Here is a 25,350-nt window from a genome sequence, read left to right as displayed (position 1 = left end):
TCCGGTCCATCGTGGGAAGCGTTCGGTCTCGTGTGACGTAGACTGAACTTATTGTTGAAATGTCAGCGTGGCAGCTCCCAGGCACGCGGCCAGGACCTTTGTGACGGGTCATCGGACTGAACACCAGAACTAGGCTTCTCGGCCAGGTCGACTATAGAGGATTTTGAGTACGATCCCTAACATTACAAAACAATGGCACGAATAAGTGTGTCATTATCATAGGGCAAATAATGTGGAACTTACATAATCCGGATGTCACATGGATATTTGGCCGGTATAGCAAAGCGTTTGTATTGTAGAGGTTTTAATTACTATCAGTTAGAAGGAAAATGACGTACATTTATGTCGGGTATTCAGAGATGCAGATTAAAAAGCTAAACTGTTTTATTCATTGTATGTAATGTGTTAAAATTGCATGCAGAAGCATTTTGACATATGGTAATTTATGTTGGCTGTGAGATAACACTAATTTGACATAGATTCGCTCGGTAAATGCTCTCAATGACGGAAAGGAAGCGTAACCTAACTGGACACATGGTTTTATTGATTGTCATCGGTCTTGATACATAACACTCTTGCACGTTTCAATACATTACATTCTTTTACCACGTGTTGATTCTATGGAGAAAACGAGAGAAAAAAAAGAAAAAAGAAAAAAACCGCACATACAAAATATTCAAGCTCATTTGCATTCAATATGCTCTGATATTGTCAATCAGTGTTTGATAAATGGTTATTTTAAGAGACCAGGTTTCGCCCATTTTTATCGCTCTCGTTCACCTTCCCCCACGCATTCGTGAAGTCACGCAGCTGTTATTTATTATTCATTACGAATCACAATTGTACTATAAACATGAGCATTGATTCGTTTTCTCAGCCTATGTATTTTTGATGCAATGAAGTATTTCACGTTATAAAATGTTAAAAAAAACACCAATGGAAAACAAATCATTTTAATTGTACGAAGCCTGTCGCTATAGGACTCCTAATATTGTTTTCCGTCAATTGCAAATAGTGCTCCATAGACTTCCGGTGGTTTATAAGTGAATTAATATGGTCTGTAATATCAATGGGAATCTCGTTAAACACGCGAAAATCTTTATCATTAAATACTATCTCAATTAATATTTACCGGTATTTTTTTATATCTAAACAACAAATATAATTTCATTTCAAATCATTTATTCAGTTAATATCGCCTATTGATTTAGACACAAAGTAAAGCTCAATAGTGTTGAGTAAATACAGTCTAACGACACTGAGAAATGGACAAATTGATTTTGAGTATTAGCTTTACCTCATAGAGACGTAGATCCAATCGGTCAGTGGTTGGAGATGGTGAGAGTAGGAATGGTCGCACGGGTCTGCTTATTGATGATTGTAATGAATTGTTCGAGAAATCCGTGTATTGGTAATGAACTTCTGTAAAGTAAAGGTGTTAGTTATGCAAGACTCGAATCATATTTGAAATGTATTTTAACGCATCCATATCATGATTTTATTTATTTTTAATTTGAAATATACTAATCAACCAACCAACTGTCCTTAAATGACTCTAGATATTAATGGGTTTTTTTTTAAAGTTTGCGTTTGATCAATTTTGAATTTTAAAATATATCAAAAGAAGGGAGCTGTACTTTACGGATATTCAATATAAGGTGTTATAATTAAAAGTTTAATCAGTGACTTTTCAATCAACTGTCCTAAAACAACCCTTTCTGACCTAGTACCGTAAACCACAAGATAAAATTGTCACCAAATAGTACGAGTTTAAAACACCGCTAAAAACAAAAGATAAACACCACCTAAAAATAAACGGGTAGCGTGTTGGCATTGCCCAGTAGGAAAGGCATAGACCGGTATATATACTACCCCATAGGTGGATAGGTAAAGATTACAGTCTATTTCCACAGAATTCACATTTAATCAATACTTTTGTGTAGATAATTCTGTATATATATAAACACAATACGCGGGGAGCCGTTTTAGACTAGTAACGGGATTAACGCATGCGACCCTCAAATTTTGTAATGAACCGTTCCAACCTTGGAATAGGAAGTGTTCAATCGTGTCTTAAGGGGGGAATAATCGGGATCGATGGGTGTCCTGCTGTGCTGATTTCTTACTGGTGTAATGACGTCATTGGCCAGGTACACACACTTCATTACGTTTAATCAAGTAGGTATTAAGTTTATATAAAACTAATCCGGGGGGATTAGATTATTTAATATGAATTATAAGCAAAGATTCAAAATAAGTATTTACATTTCATGAAGAGTTACAGTTAACAGTAACGAAATACAGCATGAATTTTCATTTCTCGTATTCATTACTGTAAATAAAATTTGATAACTTTCCCATCCTTGTGTTTTACAAGCAACAATTTTGTGGTATTTCTTCATGGGTTAAGTCTTTCGTGAGATATGAATCTCTGAATACTATTTTAGCGATACCTATATTGTAAAAGTCCTAAAAAATATTTTTTGAATGTTGATTATTAAACATCAACAAAGATGGGAGCATTTAAACCTGTTTACTTCTAAATCATTTGAACATACCATTAAACTAAAACGTGTTTCCATATGTCTCGGCACTCAGTTAAATATGTCAGGAAACAGATGCAGCAAATGTTACAAAGTGGGACATCGTTAAATTCATTATTGAACTTGATACACACCATTTGTTCAAACCTTTTACAGAGAGCATGGTGTGTGAATGCATGTTGAATAATATATGATTTAAAAGACATTCAAAGTGGCAATGTCAATTCTCTCTGTATCAGTTATGTATGTCGGTTTGAAACTGCGCACTCGAGGTGATGTAATGATATTTTGCATTGTTATATATTCGAGACATGTCGATGTGGTAAATTATTGTTAATTCATGGTATAGCATGGTCGTAAATGGCGATTGAATATCGGATCTTATTGTTTCTTTTCTTCTCCTGTTAAGTTGAAAGAGTCGCTACTCTATTACAAGGAGAAACAACGCGAACATACCGCAGTCTCCCAAAACACACACCTCGCACTTCACACACGTTACACACGGAATACCTTGACCCTGACTGTTAATAGGACGTTAAATAAAAAAAAAAAAAAAAAAAAAAAACAAAGAAGCATACATTGGAGACCATTCTTACATGACCCTGGCTGTTAATAGGACGTTTAAATAATCAAACAAACAAACTATTGCAAGGAAACACAACACTAATATACCACAGCCTTCAAAAACATACATATATTCACAAACTTTAAACCATCTCAAACGTGAGGTGAAATTTTTTTCGGCGGCATGCTTCATATCAGTGATTCCAGTAAACTATATTTAATATGGGATAGCATAAAATAAAATGCTAGTAAGGTACCTTTTGTGGCATTCTTTAGTAAGATATCATTATAAAAAGGACAAGTATCAATATACCGAGCTTCTATACATAGAATTATTAATTAACACGATAGATGATACTTCATTATTCCTGTAGGAAGACATTAATAGCTTAAACGTATATAGATATAACCAATCGCATAGTAAAGATATACCCAAATGTTTTCCAGTGATGCACACCAAACAATGTTTAAACACCATAAAAAGACGATATTTATATCCCACAGGATGCCATCTATACTTCAAATACTACTATGATGTGTAAAGTAATCAAAATACATAATAGGTTGATGTTGACGCTATAGAATCACATCATTCCACCAAGAAGATCCTATATTAAAATATTTTCGTCATTCCAAGGAGTCGTCTTATATGGGTCATACTAGAGGCACTCACTGAGAATAGCAGCAGCAGATTACGAGATTCATGTAACTAACCAGATAATGCACTAGCCTGTTCTACGGAAAAGCATTTCATTACATCGTCAATATCTTCAGAAACCGTCTTTAACAAATATATATTACGTACTTAGTGGCACCTCTTTCAGGAACGTAATTAGTAGGTGCGTGTTTTGGGAGACTGCGGTATGTTCATGTTGTGTCTTGTATAGTTGAACTGTTGCCCTTTTAATAGTGCTATATCACTGAAGCATGCCGCCGAAGACACCAAGCAACACACTCCACCCGGTTACATTATACTGACAACGGGCGAACCAGTCGTCCCACTCCCTGTATGCTGAGCACCAAGCAGGAGCAGAAACTACCACCTTTATAGACTTTGGTGTGTCTCGGCCAGGGGACAGAACCCAGAGCCTTCCTCACAGGTGCGAATGCTCAACTCAAGGCCAAAAGTGAGGCGGTCGCAAGGGAGCCATTAGGCAAGATAAAGTCAGTTAGGAAGGAGAGAAAAGATAATATTCTAAATTTAGTCGCCTTTTACTGTCATGGAATAGGGGCAGCAGGTACATGTTTGACGTTACAACTTGATATTTTCTGTGACCCTACAACTTGATTTGTTTGTTTGATGTATTAACGTCCTATTAACAGCCAGGGTCATGTAAGGACGGCCTCCCATGTATACAGTGTGTAGCGTATATGAAGACTGTGTGGGAGACTGCGGTAGGATGTTTCTGTGACATTACAACTTGGTGTTTTCTATGACGTTACAACTTGATGTTTTCTGTAACGATCGGTGATTTTTGTGATGTATCCTGTCCTTTACATCTTGTGTGTTCAAATATAACATTTTGTTCCTAATATTTGACTGATAATACTTAATAGCTACTTAGTTTTCGATGAGCCGTAAAACTCGATTAACAAACCAATTGTATACTATACATACTACCCAAGATAACTCGTACATCGCCCAGGGTGTGACGTTTCTTACCCATCCGTAAAGGGATAGTACCCAGATTCACACACATATGTATCGCCAGGTGTGCGACATTTCTCGGCTATATACATTATACAGTACCCACAGTGACAAGCACACATCGCCCAGGGTGTGACGTTACGTACCCACCCGTACACATAATAATATCCAGATTCACAAGCGCACATCACTGGGAGTATACTATATACATTATACAGTACCCACAGTGACAAGCACACATCGCCCAGGGTGTGACGTTACGTACCCACCCGTACACATAATAATACCCAGATTCACAAGCGCACATCACTGGGAGTATACTATATACATTATACAGTACCCACAGCGACAAGCACACATCGCCCAGGGTGTGGCGTTACGTACCCCCCACCCGTACTCATACCGGTAATAATATCCAGATTCACAAGCGCATGTCACTGGGAGTATACTATATACATTATACAGTACCCACAGCAACAAACACTCATCGCCCAGGGTGTGACGTTACGTACCCATCCGTACACATAATAATATCCAGATTCACAAGCGCACATCACTGGGAGTATACTATATACATTATACAGTACCCACAGCGACAAACACACATCGCCCAGGGTGTGACGTTACGTACCCACCCGTATAGTGTATATACAGTTATACAGTAGCCAGTACCCAGGTTGTGTATCAATCCGAGCAGTAATACACCTGCCTTCACACAAAGATCTCATTCACAGGCACCAAGGGCTACCGTTATATGTACCGGGAGGAATTACACTGGATACCATATCGTTTTCTCATGTAGAGGATATAGTATATAGCTTCCTTATCCTGTGACCTCTGCCGAGACAGCTGGCGGATTTAATACCTACCTGGCCAACAGGTAAGACTTTTACACCTGTATTCAGTTTAATTATACCTTGACAAATTCATTGATATGTGATATGACATGGAAGGCAAGGTTTGAAGCGTGTCTGTTAATGAAATACCGATACATATGCCGATAATCCGTAACGTGGTAGCCAGGATTACGTGTGGTGATAACATTCGTCTGGAGACTTAATCACCCCTGGTTGTCTATGGTAACATTTATTTCATTTTACATGATCATGTTTCCTGTAAAACACATCGCCGCCTTGTTTCTTTCAGATATTGGCATGAAGTATATACGATGCAGGTTTCTTCGTGCTTGTGGTATATGTTAGATATGTGCAGTGCTACACACCGAGTGAACATCAATATATTATGAATTACAAATAAAACTAATCCTAGAAAGGACCATGAATATGACAATTCAAGATAGGCGTTCACATTTGCAGTAGGTTCTAAAATTCGCTGATATGTCCATACAATCAGCTCAAAAGTAAGTATGGGTAAACATTGAAATCACGACATAAAACATCATTTAAATTAGATAATATGTTCTGTCTCGGAAAAAGAAGCTTAATTAACTAAAGATATATTATTATTACCAACAAAAAACTCTTTTTCTTTAAGTATGTATTTGAGGTATTTAGTTGTAATCTATAAGAACCGGTAAGTAATGTGACGAGATCTCATCGTATGGCATTCAGTGATGGTATTGTACAATAAACATCATCTTATTACTATCATATAGAAGGACACACAATCTCAATATCAAAGATCAAATGCAAAAGTGTGTTCAATAACAAAAGTGTTTGTCTGTCATAAAGGTGAACCAGTGATCAAATAAAGTCAATTTGAAATGTTTTAATATGCTTACATTTGAGCACCAGACAGAGTCTATTAAAAACCTCAAATGACCACACATCTGTAATAGCAGGATTATTAAAATAGAGTTGACCAATAGAAACTGTCGGTAAGATTTAAGTAAAACAGTAATCATTGGATTATAATTTAAATCCATAGGATTATGTGGTAGACCCTATATATACCGAATTGTATTAAGACCTGGTTGGTAGAGAATTTTTTGAGGCTTAGTCTTAATATCTTGAGAATGTAAAAGTGCAAGAAAGTTAAAAGAACGACAGACCAGTATTTAAAGTGGGTATTAGTATAGCACATATATTAGTTTATTAAAAGACATCATAAAACGGTTTTGAATGGCAGGATGTTGTACGAGCATACACAATGCTAAAGTGACATTTGACAGAAATATTATTGAAACGAGTGGTCGATGGGGTGGGTAGAGGCAACCTGAATATTGACAGTGACAACTTTTGGTAGTTACAATCCAATCTCCCATGTTTAATATAACACGGAGAATGTCAAGCTTGCATTGTGACAAGGGTGCCGTCGTTACAGTTGAGGATATCTCTCGGGTAGAAGGAATGACATCCACAAACATTTGTCTAGCTCTTGTTCAAACATAACTTAAAGTCTATTTCTATCTTTTATTCGGTAGTTATATAGATTTAGGCGATACCTAGGTCGATACATCTATACCTGTATGATGTATGTGTGGAAGTAAGTAAGTTGGTTAATTCGTCAGTTAACTCGTGAAATGATGAATTCTTCAGTGAGGTAGCACTAGTTAATAAGTTTTCACTTAAACAAGGAGATACTTCCCTAATAACACAATCTTTCACAACATGAAGAAAACTTAGTGGGGACGTTGTTCTCAACGAAGCCAGATTTTTTCATACATGCCTAAAAGTAATATACTTGTGTTTTAAAGTCTTCAATTGCATGGATATAACATTTTCATAAAGATTAAATGAATAAGTCAAGGAAATTAGTGATTAGTAAAATGACTGTTTCAAAGTTTTACAGGTGTATAGTTTAACCCCCGAGTTTCCGTAGTTGTGTTATTATAGCTGACATGACAACATTAACAAGCCCACATGACGGATATGGAACCAGGTTGTAGGAATTACTATATAAATCAATATTCCTAATTGAAAAATCAACGTAAAATTACTTTATCTGGTGTAGATTTTGCTTATAGACCACAATATTATTGCGTTATCTCAAACAGATCCAAGGCTGTCCTAGGTGCTTTGAACTGTTTTAAAGAATTTTATATAAATTACAAAAGCAACAAAAAATTATTTAACTGTTAAGTTTTTCCTATGATATTTCATAGAGTTTGTTCTTGGTGCTTTTAAATGTTATAAAGAATTTGATATAAATTTGAAAATCGATATCAAACTATTTTATGGTTTTGAAATAATATAAAACATGGTATAACTAGTGAAGAGTTTGCTTACTCACTGACCAAAATATAAACTCGTTATAATATTAAACAGATGAAATATTTTATAGAGTCTGCCCTCGTTATCGCTGTAAATAATTTGATATAAATTACATATTGATACGAGACTCACACGGAGACACTAGAGGCTCGATAACAATAGCTTGGCTCACATTGTATAATGGTCGGACAAATATCATATCTACAGATCCAATAGCTACTGGTCTCTAATTACACGTGCTCAATTAGTATCCCGCTATCTAATTACATATCTGATAGATTAGGTGATAATCAACGACCAGTACTATACCTGTTTAATATCTAAAACACCTTAAATATACCGTTGTTAGAAGATCATATATATGAAATTAACAAGATTTTCGTCAAAATAACAATATTCATGTTAAATAAAATTCTTAAGATATTTATTTTATTTATTGACTTTTATAAAAAAATATATTTTCTTACAAATGTTTGAAACACTACGATTGTATTCCGATGTTATAGAGAGATTTATATCTAGAACATCTAAGTACTAGACCTATCTTACGTTATATGAGATGTTATAAGGGGCGAACCTGGTCCTATATTTTAATACCTCCTCCTGCTGTTCACAACTATAGCAATCCCAAACAGCTGTAACTTAGGTCACCTGTACTTTGTGGCAATTTATAGATATATATACATAAGGTTGTGGTTAGGGGACTTTTATTCTAGGGTTGTCATCAAATGTTTTAGTCGGTTACTTAGATAATTGTTGTAACGTTTTATTAACAGTCTATCTATAGGTTGGCCTCCCATGTATGTGATGCGTTGCGAGTGTAAATTTTTCAATGTCTGTGTGCATTAGGAGGCTGTGATACATATAGTGGCAACTCTTGCCCTTTTATAATAACTCGGTATTACCATCTCACTGAAGCATGCCGACAGACTCCGAACAAGCATACCCAACTATGCCATGTTTTACTATGTTGTTGACTCCTTTTCCGTAACTTGCTGAAATTTCCTAAATTTCCTAATAAACATTGAGAGTGAAATGGGTTCAGTTTCCGAAGCTGTTAAAGATGCAAGACTTATTACATCCTGTGTAAATGTAATGGGCAGTCGTAGAAATGGATACATATACTTAGTATTTAGACCTTTCAAGTTTGTCTGTATAAGACTCGTTATTTCTTATATCAGCACCACTTAGGTATGATAGAAGGCTGTAAAGCTGGATATGTTAATTGCAGTACGTTTCAGTGTGATTGTACTATAACTAAAGAGATAATACGTATATCCCATTCATTTGAGAAGTGATTCTTGGAAGTCATTTTTAAATCTCAATCACCGATAAGGAGATAAAGTAGATATGGAAATGCAAAATATTTTGTTACCATACCATGTACATGTGTATCTGAAATCGCCCATTGTTTTTGAGCAAAACGTTCACCGTTTCCCATGCATATATATACTATATAGGAACGCGCTAGATGTATATTTCATTCATACTTATATATACTATAGAGGTTAATTATTGATGAAAAATGATATCAAAGATTATTCATTAATAGATATATGTTTTTTTTTTTGTCTTTGATTAATTAACGTCCCAATAACAGTCAGAGTTATGTAAGGCGTTGTATGCGTACTGGTCATGTATGCGGTGTATTGCGTGTATGAAGTGCGGGTGCGCTTTGGGAGACTGCGGTATATCAGAGATAAATAAATTAATTAATGTATCTATATTGAAATACATAAAACCGAAATCAAAAGATTAAGAAGTTATATAACTGCTTTTGTTTCTGTCGATATGCAACAACTTACCAGCTGAGTAGTGGTGTTGACATTACTTATCCTCTTAACGTGCAGCTGACCTTTTTAACCTAAAATAGAAGTCTAATAGAAGCTGAAAAGAGTATAAAACATATTTATATAAAAGTAGCTAATGACATTGTCGTAAATAAGTATAAACGTCACTGGAGTACAAAAATCAGATTAGAAATATAACCCGTATATTATACCCACGTGGCAATTATCCAGGGTTCAGACTGTTATTGGAGCTTAGCCTTGAAATGACCACAAGGCACTGGTCATAGCTGGGGCTGATTAACTGCGCGTGTACATATGGGATGATTTAAATGAATTTTGAAGTCTCAATCCCCAGCTGTTCACTGTGTAACACTTTATGATAGATTGTAACGATGTTTAGGATATCCTCATAAACTAATGTAACTAATTCAACTGTATGGAATACAGGAAGTGTTCTTTTAAGTATTAAAAGACGTTCAATTCTCATATTTACATTTGGTTACATTTTTATGCTGAAATACCAAGGGATTTCGCACCTATAATGAATTAATCATTCGTTATCATCATGGATGGAACAGCCGTTTTTCCGTGATAACTGGCACGACAATTGTGACGTCACAATGATAATGACGTCATGATAAGCGCTTGAAGTTCCTGCATGATCGTAAAAGGCGACTAAATTTAGGATCTTATCTTTTCTCTTCTTCCTAACCGACTTTATCTTCCCTAATGCCGCCCTTGGCACCGCCTCACTTTTGGCCTTAAGTTGAGCGTTCGCCCCTGTGAGGATGGCTCTGGGTTCTGTCCCCTGGCCGAGACACACCAAAGTCTATAAAAGTGGTAGTTTCTGCTCCTGCTTAGCGCTCAGCATACAGGGAGTGGGACGACTGGTTCGCCCGTTGTCAGTATAATGTGACCGGGTGGGGTGTGTTGCTTGGTGTCTTCGACGGCATGGTTCAGTGATATAGCACTATAAAAAGGGCAACTGTTCCACTATACAAGAAGACACAACATGAATATACCGCAGTCTCCCAAAACATGCACCTCGCACAACATACACGCAACACACCACATACATGGGAGGCCGTCCTTACATGACCATAGCTGTTAATAGGACGTTAATTAATCAAACAAACAAACAAACCTAGACTATATGAATGCAAACTGTCAGCCATCTTGGATTTTGATAATTGAAGTTTGTTACTGCGAAGAACTGAAGGGATCTGTCTCAAAATTTATATGTAGACTCCCTTAGGAGCATTGTTGTGCTTATCGCATTTTGATACTGATCGGTCGACAAAATGGCTGACAGGTAGCCATCTTGAATTTTGATAATTGAAGTTGGTTAGTGCTATTTATCTCCGAGAGTACTGAAGGTATCTTTCTTGAATTTCAGATGTATTATAAAGTCAAAGTTCGAAAAGCAGAGAAAAGATCCCTCTTTCCATTGCCAGATGTAGATAATTCTTTGGTGGGCACAAAGATCCCTCTTGGATCTCTTGTTGACAAAATGTGTTTATAGATCGTTATGTTAAATACAATGTTCTTACTGAATCGATACCCACTTGGCAACAGAACTCTACAAATGACAATATTAGACGGGTTCCACCTTCCATATATTAATGCAATTTTTCAGGGCGGAATAGACTCGACACAGCCGCTTTGCTTAAATTTTTGATATCGATAAAGAAAATAGAAGAGTTACAGTGTAATTTTCTTGTACTATCGAAACCAAACCACAGTCTTCCAAAACACGCACGCTTGCACAATATTGTACAGATGAGACTATATACTGATTCATTTTATCTGTTAATGTGATCTTACGCGATGTAAAACCAAGCTAAACCTTAAATTCAAATTAAAAAGTTTATTGTTGATAGAGAAACATAACACTAAAGCTAAATAATACCAGCATGAACAACATTGTCATATTGTCATTTCATATGGTTTGAGGTCCAACAATAACAAGCAATACAATACAGGTAATGACTACATGTGATATTTGATTGAACAATAAAACCTAACTAATATAAGCGATCGACCGCTCGTTTTTCACCGCTAAAGATTTCTCATTTGTTCGCCAGTACAATGACCACTGTCCAACACCTCGTGATGGACTAGACCTCCTAATCCCGGATACCTGTAGGAAATCATGGACAGTGGGTCGATAATTAGGTGATCTGGTGACCGCTAGTCACCTGTCTGACCGCTGATCACCAGTCAGAAAATCTATCTGACAAAAATACGTTCAATGGGGAACCTTATGAGAAGTTGAACTCTTTGACATCTTACACATGTGTGGTTCAATGTTTGATTGTGGCAATTACCATTTACAAATGTAACAAGGAAAGCAGTGGGGGATTTAAACACATTGAATATTTGGCGTTATTCAGTGTAGTTGGTATACTCTTTAATATAAATAATAATTTAAATGTTATGCTGATGTAGAATAACATGAATTATTACGCAATACACGATATCAATCATAACACTATATCCTTTTGTATTTTGTATGCTGTGTCCTGTAAGTAAACATGTATGTTTATACGGGATGGAGGTTTCGAGGACAAAAAGCAAGATCTTGTTATTTCGCGATATAACAATATTATTATTTCTTTGAAGAAAAATGCATAACCATAAGTTATGCTAAACAGTTACAATTTTAATGTGTTGTATTGAGCCGTATTGAGTAGGACTTTATATTTGTTTAATTTCCCCATTTAAATCATTATAGTATTGACTTTAAAACACACATTGCGGCTCTTATTGGAGTTAGGAAAACACTTGACTGAGAACAGCCCCAATCACAGGAAGGAGTTAGGGGAATTACCGCCTGTGGTGGCCTTACACCGGCTCGCGAATTGTTGACACGGTACACACAAATCGATGTCACCTATACTGTGATCAGATTTATGATGGATGTGTGAAACCTGCTCTACGGTATTGGACTGAAGTCGTTCCTACCGACATACAAACAGAGGCCATTCTAATGCTACTGCGAACAAATTGCTGGCATGAGTTATGTTTTAAAATATGTATGGACTATCTTTATAGTACACGTAGTATCGCTCTGTCATTGCCGCTGGCACATAAGCTTAAACTGGTGTTAAACGTGTTCTCCAAATATTTGGCTGAAATTAGATCGTGATGACGATAATTTTGTATTTCTTAATAACATTGCGATGTTCAAAGTTTCTAGTGCCGAGTTGTAGCTGATTTTATATCACTATATTCATTGGTTTGTTACGAAACTAGAAGAAATATGAATGTTCATTGAAATTGTTTTATATGTGTTAATGGGTTTTTTAATTACTACTTAAAAATGTTTTGTGCAATTATTTTTGGCGTTAAGATATAAGGAAATTTTTTTGCTACTTGATGTGTATTGAAATGGAAATAGTACAAATGTATTTTCTATGAAGCAGCATCAAATTATTCTTCAAAATTTGATATGTGAGGATCAAAACTTACGAAAATCATCCGGTAAATTCTAAGGTTTGTATCGGACCAGGCGTTCCGGGTGAGCAATACTTAGATATCTTAAATCTTATATTTCTCATTTACAGATACTCTTCGTGTGACTAAGAACGCCATAGATTTCACTATTCATATAGTAATACTCAAATATTTCACTTTGAACTAATATCTTATAGGACCGCCAAGTGTTGTGTTCATTACATGGATGGTGTTAGGAAACTACCACACGCTGATTTAACCTCCATTGGAATGATATGGCATTTTGGTAAGCGTTATCCTTACGGTAATGTTTGTCGTTATAATACAACTCAAATTAATTAATAAGCATGCATTACAATATCTTGCCTATGGTGACATTACAAATCACCTTACTACTTTTATGAGGTGCTGTTAATAGGACGTTAATAAATCAAACAAAATTTATGAGGAGAAATTTTCACTAACCCTGCTCTGTATTCCACGTCTTGGTCAAAGTTATTAATTACATGTATCAGTCATTTAACCATGAGTTTTCATTCTTCCATCATTTTACAGTCACTCGATTAATTTCAATATCACGTATCCTTCTATGCCTAGTTTACCATAGAAGCTCACAAACCGTTAATATCATTTATCTAGTTCTCGGCATCAATTTCTCCCTCCCCAACCCTCGATATTTCACCCGTCCACCCTTCATATTGCACTTGACCACACGTGATCCGACTTTCTAATTATCAATCTCTCTTTACACTAAAGACACATGATCCAACAGACGCAATCAGGAAAGAACAAGTGTCTAGTCTTAGCTTTTCCGCCTAATATACAGGCTATTAATTAATAAAAGAGATGAGAACGCTTTTATGCTCAATATGTCTTGTGTCTACGACCCAAACTTTTATCAAAATTAATAATCCAATATTATCGATATTAATTACAACTGACAATAGACCACCAGGTATTTATCTACATTAAAGTGTAGAGTGGAGTCGTTACGATCAGTGATCATTGTATTAGGTATTTATGTATATGTTAAACCTATATGCTGTATAGCATTTGGTAAATAAAAAACTTGAAACTTGTGGAGTCGTTACGGTCGATTTAACAAACACCACGTAGACATAATCAGACGAATTATAACGACATTTTGGTTTCTAATTCCGCTGCGATAAAACCTTTAATGAAATCCTACTTACTCAATGTTGAAACCTGATCGACTTAAACTGCATGCTTTCTTCTATGTGAACCTGGGGCGTTATTGATTAGCCTAGTAAAGGTTTGATACTATAGGGGTGGCGTGTGTGTATACAGGATCAAGGCGAGATAGTATTATCACGGGATCTATACCTCTACAGTATAGCCCGGTATACTAAATATCTAGCTCTAGCGTGTAAATGTCGTACCCAAAAATGTTACAATATACAAAATGTGTCTAAAGGCCTTCATGCCAGATTTAGTGTGATCAAAAGTGTAATGATGTGTAATAATTGGTATTGTGAAAGAACAGACATACCGCAGTCTCCCTAAATGTCCATGTGCCCATTATACTCAACACATCACATACAGGGAAGGTCGTCCTGAAAGAAGAAGTATTACATGTGTACGTAATTTCTGCTAGACCGTGTCGTAGTTCTGTTTGTTAATTAATAAAATGTTTTGTGTTAAGAACATACCAGTTCAGATGCACACCGAATGACACTAGAGCAGAAATTTAAAATATCCCGTTGAAAATTTCTTCCTTTTTATTCTTCCTAAACTTTTAGGATTTTGAAAAGAAAGCGATAAAACGTAAAATAAAAAACACTCTTTAACTAAATGATTACTTAGAATTTAGCGGTTGCCGAGTTAGGTCAATAGCAATTCAAAGTGCACAAGGGGTATGTGTTGTATACCACACATAGATTTAACCGATTCAGTACATACAAGAGTGACTTTTTAAACTTATTGACACCGTGTATAGAGATTGAACTGTGGTCCAGATAGGAAACCGCATACTTCATTATATACATCTCATAATAGTTCTATAAAAGAATAATTAATATCGGAATCTGTGAGGTACACTTATTGTCATATTTTGTAAACATTTCATTTTACCACTACGACACAGACATACTTTTACTCTGAAGTATTTTGCGAGGTAATTGAGCCAGTATAAAGTGTTAAGGCTACATAATCCCGGTAATGTAAAGGTTTAAGGCTATCATGTATTGTATGTGATAATACACGAGGTCGTGGAAAGTTTATAAAGCAGATATGTCAATAGTGATGCCGATATTACTCCGGCGATGTTCGGCGTCTTCGGAAGCATATCAAAGGCAAGTGTTCCACTATTGCAAGGAGACAACAAGAATATACCACAGCCTCCCAAAACAATCAGACATTCACATACCTTTGTTTGTTTGATTTATTAACGTCCTATTAACAGCTATGGTCATGTAAGGACGGCCTCCCAGGTATGCGGTGTGTTGCGTGTATGTTGTGCGAGGTGTGTGTCTTGGGAGACTGCGGTATATTCATGTTGTGTCTTCTTGTATAGTGGAACTGTTGCCCTTTTTATAGTGCTATATCACTGAAGCATGCCGCCGAAGACACCAAGCAACAAACCTCACCCGGTCACTTTATACTGACAACGGACGAACCAGTCGTCCCACTCCTTGTACGCTGAGCGCTAAGCAGGCAGAAACTACCACTTTTATAGACTTTGGTGTCTCTCGGCCAGGGGACAGAACCCAGAATTTACATCCCACCACACTTTACTCACATGAGAGGCCGTCCGTAAATGACCATGACTGTTAATAGGACGTTAAACCGATTTAACAAAACACTAATATACACAAAATTTACAAGTTTTCACATAGTGGACTCTACCTATTTCTCGATTTTTCATCGTTGATTACATTTAGTGTTGTCTTTGGCATATGTGAGTGTTTAAAACATTATCGTAAGCATTCATCATAATAGTTAGGAGTAAATATAAGAGACTATATTTATGTTAATACTTTAAAATTATCATATTTCATTGCATGTGGTATTTTATTCCATATTCATGATAGCAGTGCAGTATACATACTATGAATATTTTGTTAAAAATAAATACATGCATTTTCCTGACAATCCTTCATGACTTCTTCCTAATGTCTCCAACCAAAAGTTTATAAAAAAAAGTATAGTCTGCTCTCGCTTAATTTACGTTAATATAACGGTACCGTGAGTGTGCCCGTTTTTATAACAATGTGATTAGGTGACCGGTAGTTTTGTCTGGAATCCTAAACCGCAACCAGTCACCTCATCCATACAGGAATGCCCGTCCTGTCAGGCATCATTAATCGACTTTATAAATCTGTCAACTTTCGCAACTGAACGACTTTGTAGCATTACCTAACCAACAAACATCATTTACATATATTATTAAATGTTGTGTTGCTATTTAAAACATCAGCGATCACATGTTTTTGTTGAAAGTATTTGAGACTTTTCTTAATTGCATTGATGGCGTAGAGATCTACTTCTATGACGTACCTATACATTTCGTAAAGTTTTTATTATTATACCAGATATTATCATCCGAGAATCAAATTGTTCTCGTTTATGGATGGATAACACAATTCTGTTACGTATGTATGATAACTGACCAAAACAATACAATAGTGTTATGATCATGTCATCGTTACAATGGCGACAATAACTGTTAGATGACATCACAACCTTTTTTTAATCTGGCTCAACCTCCAATTAATTCAGGATACTAACGTTGTGACACGATTATAAGTTCACGTGGCAAATCTGTTTAGTATCTGTTATTGATGTCAATGGAAACAATGTGGCGTGTTTACCTTCAGATAACAAACTATACTAATTTTAAAATAATCATACACGTACCTACATTATCATACAGTTAGGTATGTGTGTTTGGTTGTTTGTTTGGTATATACAGCCACAGTCCCTCTCTGTATCAAGCGGGTTGTGCATGATGTAAAAGGCGACTTCTTTGGATTTTATTCTACATACGTAAGCGTAAATTTTCACATGTTAGGATATCAAATTATTTTCATGATTCTTATATCATCGATGAGTATCTTAAAGAAGCATCGACAAAGTGTGGAGTTTGGAAATGTCGCAATTTACATGCCGGTTTTCGCTGAAAATCCTTACATAATAATATATATCAGCAAACACCGACAGAATGTTCATCTTTTAAAAATATATAAATAAAACACTTGCATGATGTACCTGTCCTGTTGGTGTGTAATATTTAAAACCGTCGTTGAAAGAGGCAATATCGTGTCCTATTATATATCTTTTCATAACAGGTCACTGATAATGCACATAAATAATCTTTTAACTTTAATTACGAATAATCTAATAACGTTTAAATGTATGTAAATTTTATCAATACATGTTCTATAAAAGTGTAAATACCAACAAGTAACATTAAGTATTGAATACTGTTAATAATAGTCTGGTACAATATGGCCTTAGTAATAAACCATTTATGGGATTTTAAAGATTAAATGTAGGATTGTTAGAATTATGAATATCTGTATCCTGATCATCTTACACACGTGTTATAGCAGCCAAAAGAATCGATCACTAGTATTTTGTCAAATCAATGATGTCATAATCTCGTGACAAAAACAACAAACTTCATTTATTCAACATCAATTGCTAAATAATATGACAATCTGTTTTACTGACCAAATGAATGGAATAGGTCATGATCTGTTGCGACTGAATGAAATATTTCATAATTTGTTGTGCCTGTTGAGTCGGTTGTTTGGGTTTATTGTACTATTAACAGTCAAGGTCATTTCAGGGCGGCCGCGATGTCTCCTGTGTATAGTGCGTTGCGTTTGCGTTTTGGAGGCTGCGGCATAATCGTAATGTGTCTCTGTCTCTATGCAACGGTGGAAACTCTTGTCACATTGTTAACGTTCTCACTGAATCTTACTAAAAGTAGAGCAAACCCTATACGTTCACATTACACTTTAAAAAAAACGGACAAACCCGTCCTCCTCGCTCCTTTAATGCTGAGCACACTACCAGTAGGACAGGTGTTGTGATGCGGTTCGTCATGTTTGTTTTGACGATGTAAATTTTGTATCTTCACTACACCACCGTGATGGATTAATCATATAGTGACTGCACACGTCTACTGAACCCATCTAGAAATGACGGCCTTTTAAGCTTACCTGCTTTTCTATTACCCGCCTCCCTCAATAAATAGCCCCGTATCAATATAAAGTATATTGATCAGCTGTGTACCTTTAGTTTCTTACATAAATAATGCACAGTAGTACTTAACATGAACCACAGTCCAGTGACCTGTACGGTGAAATGTGTCTTCACGCCGTCTGTTATATAATGGTGCCTTATACACACGTAGTAAAGTGTTCCATGTACATTTTCACGTGTTTGCTTGTTTACTTTCCTACGTGTTTAATCTAAAACAATTAGTAAGAAAATTATCCTTATTGAAAAAGATTCATATTGTGTCTAAACTGAATTTCCAAGAAAGATTCCACTGGTACACGAGTATTTGTCTTAACAGAACATCGTTTTTGTACCCATATATATCCAATAATAAAGATGGTACCAAATTTAGACGCCTTCCATGATGACAATGAAATGTGCAGGAATAAAACTGTGGTATTGAGGGGAACATTACCAAAGGTGTAGAGCCTAAGTTTTCTTTCTCTTGTTGTTTTTTATTTCGTTCTTGGTGTTGAACTCTTGTTTGTCTGAAATGTCTGAGTTAACAATTTAAAAAAAAAACAAATGTTCAATGGAAAGGGAATCTCTAACTTGTTTAAGAGACTCAAGATATTCACAATAATTTGAACCTGTTACATATTATTTTATACACGAACTCAAACCTCTTTTCAAATACTTTACTAACAATAATTGACATGTTAAAAAGCGGACTGGATAAACATTGGAAGGACCAGGAAAAATGTAGATGTGACACAAGTCTAAGGCCCAAGTAACATCACTTTCGTGTACATTAATATTGTTATTATTTTGAGTCCGGTGAAGAGGATCTCTATTTCGATCCTCAATTGGTAAATGAATTTGGCTTTTAATTGGTTGTTTGTTTACTGCTTAGCTGACGTCGTCTTCCGCTCCTGTTCGTTGGGAAGTCTGTATCACTTTCCGTTAACAATGAAATCTATAGTTCGATGTTACACTTCTGAGTGCTAGGTCTCTAAACAAATCCACTCAGGTGGAAAATATAAACGTAGAGCCTAACCTCAACTATTGACGGATTTTTATGCTAGAGTGTTTTAAAGAGATTTTTCCATGTATCAATTCAAATGACGGATCGAATGACGTAATATCAGGTGGAAATCTAATCAAGTGTTGTACAGGTAAACAGTTTGTCTAACCAGGTATGAAAACATTTCACTTACAGCTCACCTGATGGGATTTATATGAAATTTGATGTTTATATCTACTTGATATTCGGGTATTTAATTGATGTTTATGGTGATCAAGCCCATCAATGAAGGGAAAACTGCAATTGCAAACACTAATTTCTGAAAGTTTTCTAAAGCTACGCGCGAAGACGTGTACCAAGCATGTATTTTATTTCCGTTCGGAATTAATGGTAATTTGGTTCCCTGGACTAAACGCGCCTATATTGACCAGGTGCGTATAATGTTAATACACATGGAATATGTTCACGATACAGTAATAAAATACAACGATATTAAAATTGATGACGTCACATCACGCACGTCATTATTGATTGACTATAATCCATAAAATATAATATGTAAGTTCATTCACCTCATCCGATCCTCGTTTTTCGTGTTCGTGCTAAACACCGTGTTTTCGAGTTCGTTGTGGTAAATACACAAATTTTCAAATTATCAAGTGAACGACGTTTATGGTTTCTTAGATATATTAATTGTTGAAATGGCGTCATCACTCAATATCATTACATTCATCAGTACGTGTCTATATTTCCCCGATTCAAATACAGCACTATTTCAGTCTATTTTCGATCTAAACTTACATTTATCATTAGTATTGTTACATCTGTGACTAAATGCATTTCTCTACTTCTCCTGATTTAAGAATTCTATGTCTAATTTGGTGATAGGGATTCTTTGATGAATGCTGCAATTTGAATATTTTCCAGAGAAAACCTTTTTCTGAAATACCCTTTTCATGTCATATCGTTTCATAGATTTAGTAATATTCATATATATGATACGTCGGAATCTGTAAATCTGAAATTTCAATTGAAGAATAAAAACAAGGCTACACATTTGGGAAAAGATAAGTTGCAGTTTGCAATGGGGAACGGGGCGCCAACATCGACCTAGAAGTGCATCCAAAATGGGACGATATTTCTGGCAAAGTATCCCAGTTATATTCTTTTTTTCTCTTGGAAGAAGTATTTTTCCGCCAACATGACATGATATTTCTTGTCTTACCGATCGAATATACAATAGTAGTAGTTCTGTCGCTGATCCTCCCGTGACAGACGTCTACTGTACAGACCCGCTGACGTGACTTTACGAGTAGTTAACGTAACAGAATCTCCTCCATTAAACCCTATATAGGGGGTCTAATGACCATGACTACCCATTGTACACTGACCTAGTCCCCCACTACAGACCCCCTACTGGGAATAATGAACATGTGTGTGGATCCTAAAGAACATGGTTTTTAAACATCATGTCAAATATCCCTCAAGTCGTTGTCATGTAATTTGAGGAGGCAGTATATTCAGTTTGCTGAAATGTACATACAATGTATGGGGTTCAGGTTGGACTCTTAGAATTTTTGTTCAATATTTCATTTTTGTGGTAGAATCTACACTGTACATGTATGAGCATATCTATCAATACTTAAGTAAAAAGTCATATTTGGTTTATAATAATTAATAATTTTACAATTCATGATGGGCTAGGTATTTGGAGTCATTATACACACATATGTATGCATGTACATACTGTAAACTTGAAACCATGTCTGAACATTCTGGAGGGTGTATTTTTCGATACGCAACACAAATGGTCCTTTATCTTGTGAACCGTTACCTGTAACCATAGCTTCAATATATCACATTTCCTGTGTGCTTTTGTAATTCAATTTTCGATTTTCTTTTATAATTCATTGACAATAGCGCTCTTAATGAACGGATTCAACATGGATGTATAGTTATTATATACACGTATGTAAGAATGGTCATAGATACATGTCATTCAAGCCGGTATTATGTACAAAGTGTCTATTGAGTACCCCAAGCTATTGTCTGTAATTAAATTATTAAAACAAGGTCACTAATTAAGGAGAACTGCTACCTGTGTGAGGTCATTCATTCGTACCTGGTGTTCCGCTCGACTGACCACGGCACTGTGCCACATAGTGACAGAAGACAATGCCCTCTCAAAGTAGACAATAATACCCGTAATAACCCAGTCGTTACCTCTGTAGATCACAACAGATTCCCGTTACTGATACTAGGCTATGAATATCGGAGAACTGTGTTGATTTTACAACTTTAAAGGTACGCGTACCTTTAAACGAAAGAGAAAACATTTTAATAGCGAACGCTTCCAATTAGCCCGCGTCTTGACAATACACGGAGCTGACAACAATTGTTATTCAGAGGTTTGTGTGAAAAAATCTTCATGGACGCTTCATTAGACACGAAAAGCATATTTCATCCACAGGCCCACATATGTATGTGTATGGAATATACCGGTGAGATTATAACTATATTTCTGGTGTTTCAGATGTGGTCAACAAATCAGGAAGGCTAGGTATGACACCACCGCTGGGGCTGGTAGTCCCGACCCCCGGGATTCGTTCAGGTAAGGTTACTATACTGTCCGTCCACACGTCAAGGCATAATGAGTTGTGACATGTTTAACATCTATTACATATTGTTAATACACAATAACTATAGTGTATCTTTAAAAGATATATGCACTCCGCGACATTTCAGTACAACACAGATTTCCATGAGGGTACGTGTATTTCTGTACTATCAATATGAAAGCTCTGTATGATGAGACCTCTATAATTATAAAGTAGACATCCAGTTATTTATAAGTGTACGTCTCTTAGCATTTCGTCGTTAATTCTTAACATAGGGAATCTCAGTAAGCACACTTGTATAACGGAGAATGAAATAGGTGGATGGGTCACACAAAAAATCCCAGTACTCAATCAGAGTTAAGCCTTAGACGCCTGTATGCAGCCCTTATTAGATATCATTGAATGAATGTTATACATGTATATCAAATTATTAACCGTTATCGAATACCATTCGATATCGTAGAAAAGTCTATCGAGTGACATTTTGAAACTTCTGTTATCCTAAATACTTTGGTTATGTGGGCTTTATCAGGTATAAAGTCCTAATAACAGAGAGGGTCGATTTAATGTAATGTTGTTATCACAATGAAAGACAATTTTATTGTTATGTTGGTATCCAAACGAAAAGACAAATTAAATGAAGTATTACTTTATTACTATGACCCTTTTCCAGGCCAACAGTGTTTGATGTTGTTGCACGAGTAACCAATTAGCACGTGGTTCGTAATCAGTACATGTATTGATTAGATACGGTTATATTGCCTACATTACTCCGCCTATTACCTACATAACGTATCACCGACACCAATCATTACTATTTCCGGTTTCTTCCTATTTGAGGGCATTTTTTTACATAGAATATGATACAAATCGACAATAACGGTAGGCCTTTGTCCCCGTGTTACACTAGATAGACACAATTCATGTATATGTGCCATGATTTTTCTATTCGCTTTCGATGACAGCTGTTTGGTTTGTTTACATATTGTATTCAGTCACCTGACATTTGCACCTGTCAGAAAACACCCATTTGTAATGCTTACATTGCATCTGTATAAATACCTTTCACAAATACCATTGTTATACCACAAACGTCAATACATGTAATTAGTAAATTATCACATGTTGTGGTTACCTGTATTACGCTTACTGTAGACGAGTTCGATAACCAATTGACCTTAATACTTTCATATTACAAAACTGATATTTGTGTCATTTCAGTTATTGAAAATGGTTCCTGTATCTGAAAGGCCCACTAAATCAGAAGTAACGATGGAGCTTTCCTTCTCATTGAACTAATGCTGCGGCGTTACAACCAAGGACATATTACTATTTCGTGACATCACTACGGGTTCAGATGTACCTGAATCGCCAACAGCCTTCCACTACTATGCTGAAATATACGATAGCAAGCGACGAGGGTTCATTTTCCCCCGCGCACCGCCCAGACAACCCCGATACTTATAATATAAAGGAGACACTGGAAACCAGTGCAAATCCAAGGACTCGAGCAAAAATGGTGATGAAAAAACGGGCTAAACATGTTCAGAAGCGCGCGAGTGAGTATGCCATGCTTCCCCCAATCAACGGGTCTCATAATTACCGGAAGGAGATAGCGACTCCATATATCAACAACGCCACCTCAACACATGAAGCGCTCGAGACGCCGTATACCAACGCGCTCGGGATTTCCCGTCTCCATGATGTGTCGACGCCATATATAATGAACACTCATATATCAAAAATGGACGGTATGTCTCCCGTTCCCGGTCGGGAGTATACGATGGCAGGAAAGGAACATTACTCTAAAATGGGGGGTTTAGCTCACGGGGGTACGAATATTGTGGAAGTCTCGCATATGCGCCAGGACTCGTTCGCGCACGAGACTATCACAAAGCTTCAATCGTCTTCGCCATATATTGAACGGAAGTCTAGGTATGATAGAAAACCAAATAAATATGTAACGGAGAAATCAGACTTAGATCGAAATAATTCCAAATTACATGTCCAAAGTAACCAGATAGGGTTAATAGACCGGACAGAGAGACACCGCACACGTGTTATCCACGGCAACGAACCGTTCTCCATTCGGAAGAAAATAGAACAGTTCCGGCGCTGGCACGAGGAACAATATAAAGAGAAACTTAAGAAGTTAAAGGACGAGATAGACAATCAATTTGAGGCTGAACAGCGCAAAATGACAAAATCTGCATTAAAATCAAAGTCAAAACACAGGGAGGACAATGTAAACAAAAACAAACCTGAGCACAAGGTCGAGGATGGATCAGAGGACAAGGGTAAGGAAAACAAAACGACAACGAAGGATAGTACTAAAAGTCCGGATGACGGACCAACATCCTCGCATGCGCACACTGACAAACAAATGGAGGTTGAGGATGTTGGCACTGGGGATGTTGTAAATGACAACGCCGGGTCGGAACACACCTGGCATACCTGGCGTGACGTCAATGAGTCGTATGCTTACAATGACGTCGCCAAATATATCGAGGACAACGAACTCATGACCGTAGAAAAGTTAGACTGGATTAAAAACTGGATAATTGACGTAGAAAAGGCGCTTGTGGAACCGGAGGATGACGAGCTTTTGTGATGATTATTGTGTTTGTTATGAGTGAAATATGTCCAAAAAATGTGACGACAAAATCCCAAGGGATTAATCTGTGATCAACCATACGGAGTATTTATGCTCAAAGTTCGTGTGGAAATTCTACAGTGAATGCTATACACACACCTTCTATGTGTACGGGGAAGGTGTAGATCACGTGACTGAATAAAGCACGTGTTCTAGCCCAATGACCTCATTTTGGATTTCCATTCCAGCCAAATACTGTGATAATTTGAATAATGGATGACTTAAAACCGTCCAGATTTCATCTCAACTTGTCTTTCATTGATGTATGTTCTATGCTAGATATTTTGCCTGTTAAGGGTTGTTTACTGTCCAAATGACCAGAGAGTGGAATAGTTCTAAATGTCCGTTTTTTATTTCGTTTTCGATAATAAATTAAGTATATGTTATCGTAAAGACTGTGTTTACGTGTTTTGAAGTGGTAATATTTGAATTTGAAAAATACTGTTTATATACACAAAACTTAAATGACCCTTATCATATAACGATAGAGCAGGCAAATACTCAGAATACAAACGATAACTGATATCATTTCTTGAATTGTAAAAATATCTACATTATTGCTTCTTTAAAGTTATTTTCCAAGAGATAGACAATTGTAACAAAACGTAATTCACCTTATCATTTTTCGAAATATTGGATTTCCTGACTTGAGTTATACAAATTCTTCTTACCTAACTGAACTGATGCTAAAACA

The 25,350-nt window shown here is 36.2% G+C and overlaps 1 protein-coding gene across 2 annotated transcripts; it reads left to right on the top strand.

Moving 5' to 3' along the window:
- The first annotated feature begins 5,439 nt into the window (after positions 1–5,439).
- LOC138309081 (uncharacterized) lies at positions 5,440–25,049 on the top strand. Of its 2 annotated transcripts, none has more exons than XM_069250217.1 (3): positions 5,440–5,635; positions 21,919–21,996; positions 23,225–25,049. In XM_069250217.1, the coding sequence occupies exon 3, from the start codon at positions 23,361–23,363 to the stop codon at positions 24,612–24,614; it is 1,254 nt and encodes a 417-aa protein (XP_069106318.1). In that variant the 5' UTR covers positions 5,440–5,635; positions 21,919–21,996; positions 23,225–23,360; the 3' UTR covers positions 24,615–25,049. The 2 variants fall into 2 exon arrangements, with proteins under 2 accessions (XP_069106318.1, XP_069106319.1); XM_069250218.1 differs by lacking the exon at positions 5,440–5,635 and adding an exon at positions 21,625–21,793.
- Positions 25,050–25,350: the final 301 nt, after the last annotated feature.

This window comes from Argopecten irradians, chromosome 15 (assembly GCF_041381155.1).
Source record: "Argopecten irradians isolate NY chromosome 15, Ai_NY, whole genome shotgun sequence".
Taxonomy (NCBI): Eukaryota; Metazoa; Mollusca; class Bivalvia; order Pectinida; family Pectinidae; genus Argopecten; species Argopecten irradians.
This window is presented reverse-complemented; position numbering and strand designations above follow the sequence as displayed.

Excerpts from the sequence above, each read along its gene's own strand:
- LOC138309081 (XM_069250217.1), top strand. The coding sequence starts at position 23,361 with ATGTACCTGAATCGCCAACAGCCTTCCACTACTATGCTGAAATATACG.